This window comes from Canis lupus, chromosome 12 (assembly GCF_011100685.1).
Source record: "Canis lupus familiaris isolate Mischka breed German Shepherd chromosome 12, alternate assembly UU_Cfam_GSD_1.0, whole genome shotgun sequence".
Taxonomy (NCBI): domain Eukaryota; kingdom Metazoa; phylum Chordata; class Mammalia; order Carnivora; family Canidae; genus Canis; species Canis lupus.
In genome coordinates this window covers 32,921,018-32,936,129 of record NC_049233.1, presented here as the reverse complement: position 1 = coordinate 32,936,129, position 15,112 = coordinate 32,921,018, and the positions used below count along the sequence as shown (strand labels likewise).

The window sequence follows — 15,112 nt, the reverse complement described above, 5'->3', positions numbered from 1 at the left end:
CATAACATTATGCCTTTCTAAATGAGCTATAATTTTGGTAGCGATCAACATTTTAAATACTTCAAGACGCGGGAGAATTAACAATGTGCATATTAAGTGATGTGATCTGCATTTTACCAATGGAGAATAAAATGTAATTTTAATTCTTCTTTGAGACTGGACTTAGCTATAATTTCCATGGTTCCTTTCACAACTCTTAACTTTTAATTTTAATGTACAATTTAAAGCCATGTTTGTTCTACACAACTGTGGTAAAAGCATAAATGATAAAATTTTAATTATGGTGAATCCATGCTTTAAAGTACAAATGAGCATGCCCACATGCCTACTTGTGAGGTAAATATCTATTTGCATAGGAACTCATAGGAATTGCTGGAGAATATGAGACTTGAGTAGGGTTGCTAGATTTAGCAAATAAAAATATGATACTTGGGACAAACTTATGCTAGAACCATTTATTTATATGAAATTCAAATTTAACTGCATGTCCTGTATTTTAACTGGCTACCCTAGAATTATCAGCTCCACCTTAGTGACAGGTTGGGCTTAGCAGCTAAGAAAGGAAAAGAGATTGTTTCAGGAAAACAGTATAACCAAAGACACAAAGACCCCAAAGTTGTGTCTGAGGGACAATGAAAAAAAGTGCTAATTAAAGTAGAAGGTATTTTAATGGATAAATAGGAATTAAGATAAATCAAATGTGATAATACTTGACCCATTTTTTCCTCTTTAAAAATATATATTCTTAGTTTATGGTACTTAAAAATGTAAAGGGTGTAACCATCTGAATATCTCTTCCAAAGGTTAATGTCAAAAAATGATAATGAAAAAGTATAATGCTCCTTTACATTTAACTTCTATTTAAATAGACTAGTTTAATCACAGACTGCTTTCTGTTCTGGCAGAATTTTGGTGACAAATCTCCACGACCCTGAGCAGCCTTAAAATAATACTAACTGAAAATCTGAGAGGTAGGATGTCACTTTTCCAGGCAAAGGCTGGATAATCTACAGAGAGGCATAGAGAACAAAAGGGAACGGAGAATTTAGTTCACCCTGCATCATCCCAGCAGATATGAAGCGTGAGTGGAATAGCTTTAGCAAATACTCACAGGGGGTCCAGTGGGACCTGGAGCACCTGGAAGGCCTGGAATTCCTTGAAGACCCTAGAAGAAACAGTTCCTACCATAAAATCTGCTATGTAGTTAGAAACAAGGCATTTTAGTTGACCGAATATTTTGACTATTGAAATTAAACATTTTTGTTGGCTGAAACGCATGATATATACGATATACAAATACCCATTTTCAAAAAGTAAGGATGATGAGCTAAAATGCCATGACATGGAATCTGCAGCAAACATAATTTAGTGTGTTTGGTGATTCATAGAGCATTTCTGAGCTCACAGAGCCACCCCATCAACAATAGCATCACTGAGAATCTGGCATTGCTAAAGCATGGACATACAAATTTCAGATTGGCAGCATGCCATCAAAGAAATACACGATTACACTAATGCTTCATTCAGCTAGTGGAAAAATGGAATATGTTTTATGATATAATATTTAGTTTAGCTGAACAGTTCATTATAAGAAGAAATTTGGCTCATCAGTGAATTTAAATTTAGAACCCTTTAATGGCTTAAGCATAAAAGTGAATGAATATCCCCTCCTCCTTCTTCTTGGACTCGTAAAATAATGCTAATTATACTGGATAGGGTTTAAGATACTGATATATTCATATATTCAAGGAAGAACTGGCAAGATTAACTGGTAGTTTGTGTAATTAATTTTGTTCTTTTACCAAGTGTGTCAACAACAAATTAGTTAAATAAGTTACATAGAATAATATAAAATATTTTGCAACTATTAAAATCATGTTTCAGTAAACTACTGGCTAACATGGAAAAATTACAGTTACAAAGGGTTCCACAGAGTAATGTATAAATTATTAAAAATTATCAATGGGGGCAGCCCGGGTGGCTCAGCGGTTTAGTGCCACCTTCAGCCCAGGACGTGATCCTGGAGACCTGGGATCAAGTCCCACATCAGACTCCCTGCATGGAGCCTGCATCTCCCTCTGCTTGTGTCTCTGCCTCTCTCTCTGTGTGTCTCTCATGAATAAATAAATAAAATCTTAAAAAAATTATCAATGGACTTCTAAAAGATGAGAATGCTAGAAGTTCAAAGTACCTAATCTGGAACCTTTGGTGTCAGGTGTGTTTCAGAATTCTGAATTTTCTGATTTTTTTTTTTAATGAAAATAACATAGCGCTCACACTAGATACTATGCGACACTCCCCGTGATGCCTAGGGCAGCACCCTCTAACAAACATACAAATATTTCTGTAGCAAAACATGATATTCTTATCAAGTGGGATAAATAGACTGGCTCCATATGTTTTCAGGTCAGATTCTGCTGCCAAAGAATTTCCTGCATATTTGGGAAAATTTTCCAGGGTTTTCAGAGGGTTCTGAGCTTTGGAATTATAAAGGAGGGGTGTAGACCATAATATAACTATTACCAATTACTCTCCCTTAGCAGTACTTTTATCTTTTTAGTGTTTTTTTTTGTATTTCCCAAGTTTTCTGTAATGAACTCAGATGACTTCTGTAACTAGAAATATATGTTTTTAAATACACTTTTGTTATTTCAGAAAACCATATGATGTGTCAAGGTCTAGATTGAAGGATCCCCCTATTTCAGGATTTAATTTTCTTTACTGAGTAATCTTTTTATATTACCAAACCATTCATTGTTATAACAAATTTCCTTTATTGTTTACTGTGAAATATACATTTTTACACGCATTATAAATATTAGGTGGAGCGACCATGGTAAAACTACTGCATATTTATTTACGAGAATTCTATAGGGCCCAGGTTCTCTTGAATCAAGATTCTTTGCATCAGTGTGATTAAGGACCAAGCTCTTGCCAGACCTGTCCATCTAATGCCAAATGGGATCGTATGTTACTTCAGGTTTTTTCGTGTGCTCTGATATGAAGAAATACTGAAAAGAATCTCCTCAAACACGCTGAAATTCCTCATGAAATAAGAGTTTTGGGTAAAATCTTATGTATGCTTGTGTTGAAGAATGTGGACATATTCTTTCTTCAAAATGGTATCGTCCTCACTGGCAATGCTGTGTGTGTATGTGTGTGTATATATGTGTGTGTGTGTGTGTGCATGTGCACACACAGATGTGTGGATGGGACACACTGGCATGCTGCATTGTCTCTTTTTACTCCCTCACCCTTAACATATTTATAGATTTATAAATTGAAAGGAAACAAATTTCCTTTGGAAATGGCACCTCTAAGTGTCTGGAGATTATAAATGCCATACCACAAATTGCTTTATCTCAAAATACCCACATTTCCATAAAATTCTCTCTATATGTACATGTATAAGATATGGGTGTACATATGTATTCTTTTTTTTGCTACTTTTAGTCTCATTACTGAATCAGTCAAGAGATGCTGAGTGAGTCTTTAGGTAGTTTAATTTATAAGCTTGGGACTCATTAACCTTTGATGACCACATTAAACTTTAAAATAAACCTTAGTCCATAAATAAAAAAAAATCATTCTCAGCAGTCTTTCTCTGAACAAGCTGAAATTTTGTAGTAAGGGTAAAAGTTACCATGGATGCATAAAGGGCAATAAGATAATTTTAGAAGACAAGATGGTCATTAAAGAAGACAAATACATATTAAAGAGTAGGACAGTCAATTTAGCATATAGTGCCAAACTAAAATACAAAATAAAATTTATTGCATAGATATTCAAGGATCATTTGAGCTAAGTTCTTTCTCTGAACTGATAGTTTGATTTTACAAATCCTAGCTCAGTTGCTACCAAGAATATTTATTTTTCCATTGCTATAATTTATGGTTGACAATATTTTTCGTGGCCTATTTATCAATTATTATCCTGAAATATTGTAGGAAAATCTGCATTCCAAGCAAGAGTTCACTGTATGAGAGGTGAGTGTGTTCTATTAGTGTCTTTTAAGTTGCTACTTAGATTTGTGAAACATCTGGAAAAAATGTAGAGGGTAATGTCCCTCTTCGCAGAGCAATGAACAAATAGGCAGCTCCTCTAAATTCCGAAACAGATTAAAATGAAGACATGATAATTAGAAGTCCTCAAAGAGATGAGATTCCCTCTGTGTCTTTTCCACTAAGAATAGAACAGATACTTGAGATTTTGTACAATAGATATTATATACATATTAAAATAGTATAGTTTACTGGCCACTTAGACACGTACACATTCTCAAAGTTTCATTCACCTAAACGAATCAATAAATTATAATTTCAAGTAGTATCTCAGTCCAAGCAGATACTATTCATTGAGTCTACCCAAGTAGATGAGATTCATTACTCCCTATCTGTCTGAGAGGAAAAGCCTGCATTACCCTATCCCCTCCAAAAGGCCCAACTGAATTCGTATGCTATTTCAGGCTTATTCATATAATTCATGTGATGTGAAGAAACAACCAAAAAAAATTTCCTTCTGAAATTGCTACATATAGTAATAATAATTCCTCATATAATAAGAGTCTTGTGTAAATTTTGTGTATTCTCTGTTAAGAATTCAAGAAGTATACAGTAGTTTGCCTTTCCAATGTTTCAGTATTCTACTGCTGTCTGGAAGCAGAAGCACATAAACCTCCTGTTGACTTATGGCCATAAGATCAATAGCAGCTTAACACCCATGTCAAAATGCCTATGTCATTCACCTTAGTTCATCTCATCACATAGGTATTTTATCATTTCACATCATCACAAGAAGGATGAGCACAGTATAAAAAGATATTTGGAGAGGGAGGAAGATACCACATTCACGTAACTTTTATTATAGTATATTGTTATAATTATTGTGATTAACTGTTAGTTATTATTGTTAATCTCTTACGGTGCCTAATTTATAAGTTGAACTTTATCACATGTATGCATCTATAGGAAAAATGAGTATATGTAGGGCTCAGGACTCTCTGCAGTTTTGGGCATCCAAGGCGGGGGGGTTCTTAAAACATATTCCCCACAGATAACAAGGGTCTATTATACTTAAGAAAGAACATACTAAAATAGTTGAGTAATAATAATGATGCATTTCAGTTTACCAAGAGAGCAAGGTATCCTGTAGAATCAATAAAAATTAACTTCTTATAAATTTTACTTAGAGTCACTTATAGAAAACCTGAATTCCAATTATTTCCTAATCTTTTTATTACTATCTTTTCAATTGCCTCTACAGCCTACTCCTTGAATCTAGGCAGTTAAAAGCTGTTAGACTATTAAAATCAGATATAGGGCTTGTACATTAGTGAAATTTCCTGTGAAGCATGAAGAAGCCTTTACTGCTTTATTTATAGATGAAAATAAATGTTGTATTTCTTTTTTCTTCAAATTTTAATTTGGAAAAAAAGCAAGCCAGTTTTCATAGTTTTCTAGAATAAAATCAATATTAAAAACAATAACACATGGTGATAATTTGTAATGTGAAATATAACTCTGACTCAAAAAAGAGGTCTACTTTATACCGTTATGATTTTCAGTACTAACATCAAGGTTAATATATACCAGATGGCTTACTTACTTTCATTAAGAATTATTAGCATCAAAACTGTTTAAACTAACAACAATTCATCATCCTAATTGGTTTTTCCAATAGTTAAGGTAAATTATGCAGGAAAAGAATGATATCCTGAGCATCACCATGGCTTAGAGTCAGAAAATTATGCCATTGTCTCAAAAGTACATTTGACTTTGAACCTTAGTCTAGGGGTGGGCCGCTAATCTAAACTAGTTGAATCAGATCCTTTTGGTAGGGTTTTTTTTTTTTTTTCCTCCGAAGAGTATGAAGTTGAACAGAGACAGACAAACCAAGGTCACTGAAGTTGAATCATGCATGTTATAGCAATATTCCAGGGAGGTTCTGCTTTTTGCAGCTGCCCTTGTCCCTAGGCTGGTTGTTTAATTCTATAGCTACCTTGGGATTCTATTTAGTAAATCCTTCCTTTAATCTTGAGAGAGCTGGAATTGTTATCTGCCACATGAAAACAAAAACATAGTACCTGATGGGTCCACTCTGTGTTTTATTTTTCTTATCTCAAAAACTGAATCATGATGATAAACATCAATGTATTATTATTTAAATTGTCTTGACATTTGAAACAACATACCTAAATCTTTTTTTTTCTTTGACTTAGCATTAAACATGAGCTATAGACAGGTTGATGTCCTTCCTTGAATCTATAAAAGAGAGTCAATTATCAGACAAGAGTCTTACCTCTTCACCTTTCTCTCCAGGTATCCCAGGGTAGCCCCGCTCTCCTTTGCTTCCCTAAAGAGACAAGAAATTCAGCTAGTATACTGAATAATTTTGTCATCTTTTGAAATAATGTAATATCTCTTCTTAGTACACTTGGGACATGTAATTTGGACAGAGTCAGGGCACACAAAAAAATAACCTTTGCAAATGGCTTTTACACCACTTTTCCAAAAATATTTCTCATAAAAAGTAGTGTGTTTTAAGTTTGTTTTTGTTCTTGTTTTTTCCCCCCACACTGAACTGGCAGTAGCACAGAGTAGAGGAAACTGCCTTACCTTTGGTCCCTCTCTGCCTGGGATTCCTGGAGGACCCCGTGGGCCTGTGTCCCCCTAGAGGACAAAGCAATTTGGAAGTGAGAGAAGGCACTAGGTGTAAACTATAGGGCTCATCAACATGCAGCCTGCCTTCTCACCTTCTGGGCTATAGAATCATACTTTCCAGGCTCACCAGCGCTGGTTTCTTCTCCTTTGTTGCTTTTCAGCCCGGGGACACTGGCTTGGCAGTTGCCACAGAAGTTCTAATGAGTATAGAGATAAGGTCACTGAGAGATTCATCAAAGCAATTAATAAAAGTGAGGTCTGATCAGATTTGAACGTTTGTCAGAGACCAATGATACAGTAATTGTTACAGCACTTCTTTCAGTGACTTAATTTAACCAATTTGAAAAGACTTTTCATGAGGTAAAAACTACTTATGAAGCTAGTCAATAGTATCTGTTTATGATATTGGTGACTTTTTTTGTTTTTTTAAAGGATGTCGATGTGCCTAAGGGGCTTAGTCTGTTGAGCATCTGGCTCCTAACCTCAGTTCAGGTCATGATCTCTGGGCTCTGGGATTGAGCCCCAGGTCAGGCTCCTTGTTCAGAGGGGAGTCTGCTCGTTTTCCTCTACCCCCACAACCTGACCCCTGCTCGTATATGCGATTTTTTCCTCTCTGTAAAATAAATAAATCTTTTTTTTTTTTAAAAAAAGCATGTCTATGATGATATGTAAATGGAAAGTTCCAAATATATAAGGAAAAGAGACATAAATCAAGAACATAGACTGTTTCAATTGTTTAACAGCATATTTAAAAGGGGAGGTAGTAATAAAGTTTAGAATAACTAACAAGACTACAGACCTCATACAACCAATAGTATAAATCATTAGGAAAGAAAGAAAGAGAAAGAAAGAATGAGCTGTGAAGAAAGGATTTTTCCTTTTGAGGACAAAATTAGTTGTAAGACCCTGCACACAGTTTACCAACATTTTGTCAGTGGAAGCACTCATGTGAGAAGTAATTACTTGAGTGACTTGGACTTGACTCCATGTCAAATCCAAGTGCAGATAGGAAATCTAAGTGGAATTGCCTTGCCATTGTCCTCTCTATAACCTTTAGCTGATCTGGAAAGGCTTGAATTTAAGTGTCTGAGATCACAAGATAAACTTATCACATTGCTAAAGAAAAGGTGTTTGTGAAAAGCCCTAAAAATGCTTATTTTTAAATTGTTAGAATAAGAATGTGATCAGGAAAGGCACAGAATAGGGACCACTGAATGGAGAAGATAGTTTAATTTTAACAGTTGACAGAAGGTAGGACAGTATCAGCCTCTCTTCTTCCATCCTTTTCACCAAAGGGAAGAATCTTGAAATATAAAAAGGGAACTGAAGCTTGCCGTTAATGAGAAGTTGGCAAGAAAGCCCATAGCTATTCAAGTTCAATATTTTTGACTCAGTGAATATCAGAATAAGTCTGATTTCCAAAAAATACGCTTCTTGGAAGACAAATTTCGTATACTATTGAAAAAGTTCTGAGGCAGTTTCCCTAAAAAATGCTGCATTAAAGATCTCTCTTCATGGTGGTCCATTCTTAGAGCTGGTATATACAAAAGGGAGCCAGAGTATGCAACATTTCCCAAAACTAATTTTGCCATCAGGATATTTTCATAGAGCTAATGTGTTGGTAAAAGAATTTAAAAAATACCTACATAATTGTAGATCCATTACTTATAATATCTGAAAAACTATGAAGAGAGAGAGATGCCTCAGGGCTTATGAAAACCAAGAAGTTTTCTATATTGCAAAAGGCATGAAGAAGATGAATTATTGTATCTTAGACAAATAAATGTGGCATATCAGTATGAAGCAAAACCCTGGCATATCAACATGCAGCAACATTTTAGAATGAATTATTCAATTGATTGTTTTAATAAAACATTAAAAAAACTGTAATCAAATCAAAACTACAATGAGATACCACCTCACACCAATGAGAATAGGGAAAATTAACAAGACAGGAAACAGCAAATGTTGGAGAGGATGTGGAGAAAGGGGAACCCTCTTGCACTGTTGGTGGGAATGTGAACTGGTGCAGCCACTCTGGAAAACTGTGTGGAGGTTCCTCAAAGAGTTAAAAATAGATCTGCCCTACGACCCAGCAATTGCACTGCTGGGGATTTACCCCAAAGATACAGATGCAGTAAAAAGCCGAGACACCTGCACCCCAATGTTTATAGCAGCAATGTCCACGATAGCCAAACTGTGGAAGGAGCCTCGGTGTCCATCGAAAGATGAATGGATAAAGAAGATGTGGTCTATGTATACAATGGAATATTACTCAGCCATTAGAAACAACAAATACCCACCATTTGCTTCGACATGGATGGAACTGGACGGTTATTATGGTGAATGAAGTAAGTCAATCGGAGAAGGACAAACATATGGGGAAATTCATTTGGGGAACATAAAAAATAGTGAAAGGGATTAAAGGGAAAAGAGAAAAAATGAGTGGGAAATATCAGAAAGGGAGACAGAACATGAGAGACTCTAACTCTGGGAAACGGACAAGGGGCAGTGGAAAGTGAGGTGGGTGGAGGGATGGGGTGACTGGGTGACGGGCACTGAGGGGGGCACTTGATGGGATGAGCACTGGTTGTCACACTATATATTGGTAAGTTGAACTCCAATAAAAAATATACATTAAAAAAAAACTACAAAAAAGTGTAATCATTATGAGACAATAAAATTACCTAAGAGTTATTTCAAATAGACCCCATTTTCTTTAGGTTAGGATTGCCAGAATGGTAAATCAAGGGAAGTGATCTCATTAAGGGTCTTGAAAAAAGTCTTCAGATTTTCTTATAGAGAGAATAGAGATGCAACAGTTACAAGCCAATGTACAATCTCAAAGAGGAAGTGATACACAGATTAACCTAATCTTTGATCTCTGAAGGGATTTCATTTGGGCCTGGAATTATGTCAGTTCTTTACTACACTTTAACCAAAGATATTTTTGAAAACAGAAAGCAGATGACCAAGTTTGTTAAAGGCTCTGGCCTGAGAGGGAGACCTAATGCATTGGATAATGATAAAATAGGATCAGGATTTAAAATTACATTAGTTGGGCCTAACAGATCCAATCTCCAATCTAAATCCCTGTATTTAGGCTCTGCTTTGGGGAACTCCATCCTTCTCTCTTCTATGGAATGCAGTTCGATGGGACTCTCAGTTGAGGCATCTTGCCTCTCACCAGTGAACTCTCCTGGGGTTGAGAACCTAAGGGAGATAATGTCAGGGCTGGAACAGTGGCAGAGCACACTCATTAAAGGGATGTTGCCCTGGTGAAACTATCAAGGATGCCCACTCCAGGCCTTTGGAGTTCTGGTTCTCCTTGGCAGAACCTATTCAGTCTTTTCATGTATTCTGTGAGCTACTCTGTATTCTATTGGAATATTCATTTCTGCTGAAGTGTACAAGTTCTGATTCCACTATTCTGCAATGGTTAGGTATAACTCTTAGAGTCCTGCCATTTCCAGTATTACTGCCCTTGGGAAGAAACTAAGAAAATGTGTGAGGACCTGTGTTCATGTGTTAATGTTGTGCTTACTAGCTGTGTGACTCTGAGGAAACTACTTGGTGGCTCAGAACTTTAGTTTCTAATGTGTAAAATGGGGATACTACCACAGTCTAAATTTACAGGATTATTGTGAAGATTAAGTGAGATGATATAAGTAAAGCAGTGTGTTGTCTGTCATGTAACTATAACTCAATGAATATAAGATCTTAAAATCTCCCTAAATGTTCTCTTTTGACTTTTATGAAAATGTTGACTTTTGAAGGTCTTAAAAACCTCCTGTAATTTATTTTTATATTGATATGTATAATATATTCTCAGGTTTTTAAACATCTAGCAAATATCTATATTAAAATTCTTGAATCTTTGAATTTAAATCAACAAATATTCCTGCCTGTCTACTATTATGTAGGTCATTGTACAAACCATTGGGCTAAATGCTAGGAATATAAAATAAATCACATGTATACACATATAGCCTCCGTGTGTGTACACTCATATATATTGTCCATTCATAGGACACATAAGGTTTGAGTATAATGTAAAAAGACAGGCTTCCATCGGGGTTCACTCAGTCGTAGCATGCCATGAAAAAAGTATTATAAAAACGTAGCCTTACAGGTATCCCATTATCATTCTCCCCCATCTACATTACATATAAAACAGAGGGCAGTATTAGAGACAAAAAAACGGTAGCAAGATTAATTCCTTATGAGATGAATAATAGATAAAGATAGTTTTTATTTAATAGAATAACAGGTGTTAGGCAATTCTTGGCTTTGGAATTTTATAACTCACTTTGTAAAATCCCATGACATCAAAGTTCAGCCCTGCCAGCTAGCTGTGTATTGAACAGCACTGCTTTTCATCCTGGGACTGGTGAGGGTAGGTCCAAGTGAGAAGGATTAGGTTTCACAGTAGTGAGCCAGGGTGGCTAAACACCCATAATGTGAGAAAGCTGTCCCTCTAGACAAGAGAATGGTCTACTTAAGAGTATTGATGACACTGTTCCTTCTGTGTGGCTCATCTCAGAACTCCCACCTTTACCTACCACCCCTTACACCCAAACTGACAGGGAGGTAAAGAAGAAGAGAGTGGAGGGATTAGTACAAGTGGCACTACATACGTACATAAAAATATGTGTTCTTTTTTCTATCTTAAAGATGTATGCCTTTTAAAAATCGCATTTTAGTTCAGGCTAAGCAGCTAACTTAATTTCTGATCAAGGTTTCCTTTCTAACTTTTCCTAAAAATTAATACATAATTTCTTTGATAGCAATAGAGTACCTTGAGCAAGACACCGATGTCTCCCAAGAGAGGAAGTGCAATCTGCATTTAGGAGAAAAAACCCAGATACATGTATTTATACTTATACATGCAAATAATAACAATACAAATATACAATATAATGTAGATTTTTCCCTCAAAGTGCCATGCCAGTTGATATTTGTCATGGGGCTTCTAAGAGCCTCACTGTCAGAATGGTTGGCTTTATGTTCATATCACAAAACAGGCATATAACAATGACAGAACTCATAACTTTGAGAAGTATTCACTATTCCTCTACTATGAACATGTAAACACACTCATATTGTTATTTTGATTATGCATCTCTATTTTATATTTTCATGACATGGCAACTTTATGCGAACCCTAATATATTCTTAGCTTTAAATAATACATGAAGGTAAATCATTTATTAAAAGGAAGTCACCACTCTGCCAAGCAAATTATCAGGCTGCTGAGAAATATGAAAAGTCTAGAGTGAGTTTGCCTTAAAGTTCTTTCTCACTGAAGTTCAAAAGAGTCAATAGGTGGCTTATGTGATTTGCAAGAGAGCCACTGAGGGAACTCAGGCAGTGTTCAGGCCTCATGTCTTAAAATGTCCTTTGAGAGAGACACTGGAAACCCAAGTAACACTTTATAAGAATCCTAGATAATGCACACACATGATTCACTAGGCAGTGGAGTTAAAATAAGGCTAAAATATGCCTCTGCACGTAGCTTATAAAGGCACATAAGGCCCAACCAGTGTGGGAGGGAGAAGGATTTGTGAGACTTAGAACCTAGAGGCCAGATTTGGATTTTATCATACAAAACTCTTAATACAATGTCATGTACCATATGGCCTCTCAAATTATAACTGCCGATTCTGAGGCTATTTAAGGGGATTTCACTGTCGCTCAAAGCCAGGTTCATCCTGAAATAAAACTTTGGAACATACAGTTAGTGCCTAAATCCATTTTTTAAGAGCCTACTCAAGCCAGTTTTTATAATTTAATCATCTCAGCATTTTAAAGCCTCAGAATCAATGGATATGTACCACATTGTAGGTAACTTACCTGCAAACTTTCATTTAGAAGAATGAAATTCATTTAGTCAGTAGCATTAAAAAGAACAGAAATTGTGGCTATATATTTTAACTCAATTTTCCATGGGATTGAGACATTATGTGCCAAGGCTCAGCCTGGGGCAAAACTGTACAACTGAATTATACCCTTAGGAAATAAGTATTCATCACACGCGCAAAAATGCTGATGCAGCTTGAATTTTTCCCCCTCTACAAAATAATGGGGATAAACAAAATCACCAAGCAGTCACTGAGCATTCTAATTAGTTTGGACAGTAAAAGTTGCTTGGTAGGCTGTTTGGCTTTTGGGTGCATTAAAGATACAAAAATCAGGCATAGTCTGTTGACTTACCGGGTCACCTGGGGGGCCTGGCAAACCTGGCCTTCCATCCCTCCCTGGAGCTCCCTGAAAACAGAATCATGTGTTCAAATTTTTGCACAGTGGTACAGGTGCAGATTAAAATGGGGTGGTGGGGAGGAAGAGGAGGTAAAGGTGGTGGAGGAGATGGGATGGTTGGGAGGAGGAGGTAAAGATGGTCCTTACATCATTCCCTGGGGTCCCTGGAGTTCCTGGCAATCCAGGGAGACCTCGAGGGCCCTGTCAAAGGGGGAGAATAGTTACTTATGAGAATAGTTTTTTTAGTAATTTTCCAAAAATAATCAAGTTAGATTTTCTGTGCCTAATAACTTGGTTAAGGAGCCTACCTGAATACCTGGCTCTCCAGCTGGTCCTTGGGAGCCCTGAGTAGAATGAGATCCAAATGTCACAATTCTTCCAGGAATGTCCATAAATTATCCAAGTAAGATTATATATTATAATTTACTCAGTGGAACAACAGGGCTTGCCACATCACACACCCTGAAAACTGTGAAGCGGGCTACGACTTTTTGAATGGCAGGTAAACACCTAACCAGATGCCTGTTGCTGGAAACATCAGAGTGATTTTGCTAGGATTCCTAGGATATCTCTCTGAGTACCATCATCTGTCCTTGTCCCTTCACAAATACTCTGTGCACCCAAAGTCTGTCTGTTTGGAACCTGGCTGCTGATAGGCTAACTGGCTCAGAACTTGCTTTCCTTTTTGCTTTCCACTTCGAGTCATTTTTCCATTTGAAGACATTGCCAGAACCGGTGTTCAGTGACAGGAACAGGCAGTAAAGCATCAATTGTCATTTTTTTTTCTACTTTAGCAAATTGGAATTTGGGGTAGCCAACATGAGGCTAGGAAGTGATCAGTGAACCTAATGATCATAGCTCTCTCCCTGGTACATAACCACACACCATGGAGGGAGGAACTGACAACCCAAGTAAGTAAAAAGTTGAGTTCTCAGCAGCTGGCTTCAGTAGCTGCTCAATGATATCTCCTTTCTTATTTTTTAAAAGAAATATTCATATTGCTGTTACTGTCAAAGCTACTGTTTGCACCCTTTCTATTTATACTGTGCCCTTAATAAACTTTTTAATTTTCTCCTTCAACCTCCTTCACTTCTTTAGTCATTTCTTGATCCTTTTTTTATACTGTGTTTAATCTCCCATCTCCAGTGGTCTTTTATATTCTTGCCCCAGAGAATCAATCACACACATGTAACCTATTCACTATGTTTTCTTTTAGCTCTCATGATAACTTCATTACAAGGCCAATTTCCCAAACTAATGTCATTAGAATTCTACTTTTCTTGTTTCAGAATCTTCTCCTTTTTTTCATAGGAAATAAAAAGTTCTACCTCTTACTACTATTTAGTCAACAAGTACACATACAGGGGTTGTTACTATCAGGCACTGTTCTTGTAGCTAAAACATATTTTAAAAAACTGCACATTTTCTGTCTACCCTATTATAAATGACTTATATTTTCTCCTCCTGAAGATATTACTTAAGAGATTTTTGATATTATATTGTTTATGCATACTCCACTTTAAATTCACTAAAAACTATTTTATTTTCACTAAAATCAAACAGTAATATATAACTTAATCTCAGATATTTGTATAATCTTTCAAACATTAATTTGTACTTTTTAATATATAGAATAGAGGAATAAAGGGTAAAATAACTGCTTATAACCCAAAATCAGTGTACATGAGTCCAGCATGTGTACATCAATAAACAACACCATCCCTGTGCTCGGTGATGTAACCTCAAGGCTCATGAATTCTCTCACTCTGACTAGTGTTTATATTTCCTCCTCTGATCATTTTATTATTTTTTCCTGATTCAAATTTGTCACTGGATTTTATTTGATTATTGGAACCAACAGGGTTTTAAGAGCTTGATGGAATTTCACTTACTGTTCGGCCAGGAACTCCCACCCCTGGTGGGCCTCTGTCACCTGGAGAACCGTGGACCCCTGGCAGTCCTCGCTCACCCTGTGCAACAAGAGGCTTCTGTTAGTATGAGGCTCAAGCTACAAAAAATTTCTGTATTTTATTATTAATTCTTTAGAAATTAGCTATGATATTTTCGTACCTTTGGCCCGCGAGGACCGGGTGTTCCAGGATTTCCATCTAATCCCTAAGAGAAGAAAAAAAAGAGGTAAATAAGTTTCTTTTTCTAAAAAGGTTAAAAGCATTTTGGAGGTTATAACTCAACAA

The 15,112-nt window shown here is 36.3% G+C and overlaps 1 protein-coding gene across 2 annotated transcripts in view; it reads right to left on the bottom strand.

Annotated features, from left to right (window-relative positions):
- Positions 1-15,112, bottom strand: part of COL19A1 (collagen type XIX alpha 1 chain) — a 310,139-nt gene that overhangs the window by 50,380 nt on the left and 244,647 nt on the right. For both annotated transcript variants that reach the window (XM_038554446.1, XM_038554445.1), the window contains 10 exons: positions 14,988-15,032; positions 14,810-14,887; positions 13,226-13,261; positions 13,065-13,118; positions 12,873-12,926; positions 11,458-11,499; positions 6,752-6,856; positions 6,615-6,668; positions 6,298-6,351; positions 1,112-1,165 (listed from right to left, as the gene is read on the bottom strand). In XM_038554446.1, coding sequence (XP_038410374.1) covers positions 1,112-1,165; positions 6,298-6,351; positions 6,615-6,668; positions 6,752-6,856; positions 11,458-11,499; positions 12,873-12,926; positions 13,065-13,118; positions 13,226-13,261; positions 14,810-14,887; positions 14,988-15,032 — 576 coding nt within the window. The remainder of the gene's footprint in view (positions 1-1,111; positions 1,166-6,297; positions 6,352-6,614; positions 6,669-6,751; positions 6,857-11,457; positions 11,500-12,872; positions 12,927-13,064; positions 13,119-13,225; positions 13,262-14,809; positions 14,888-14,987; positions 15,033-15,112) is intronic.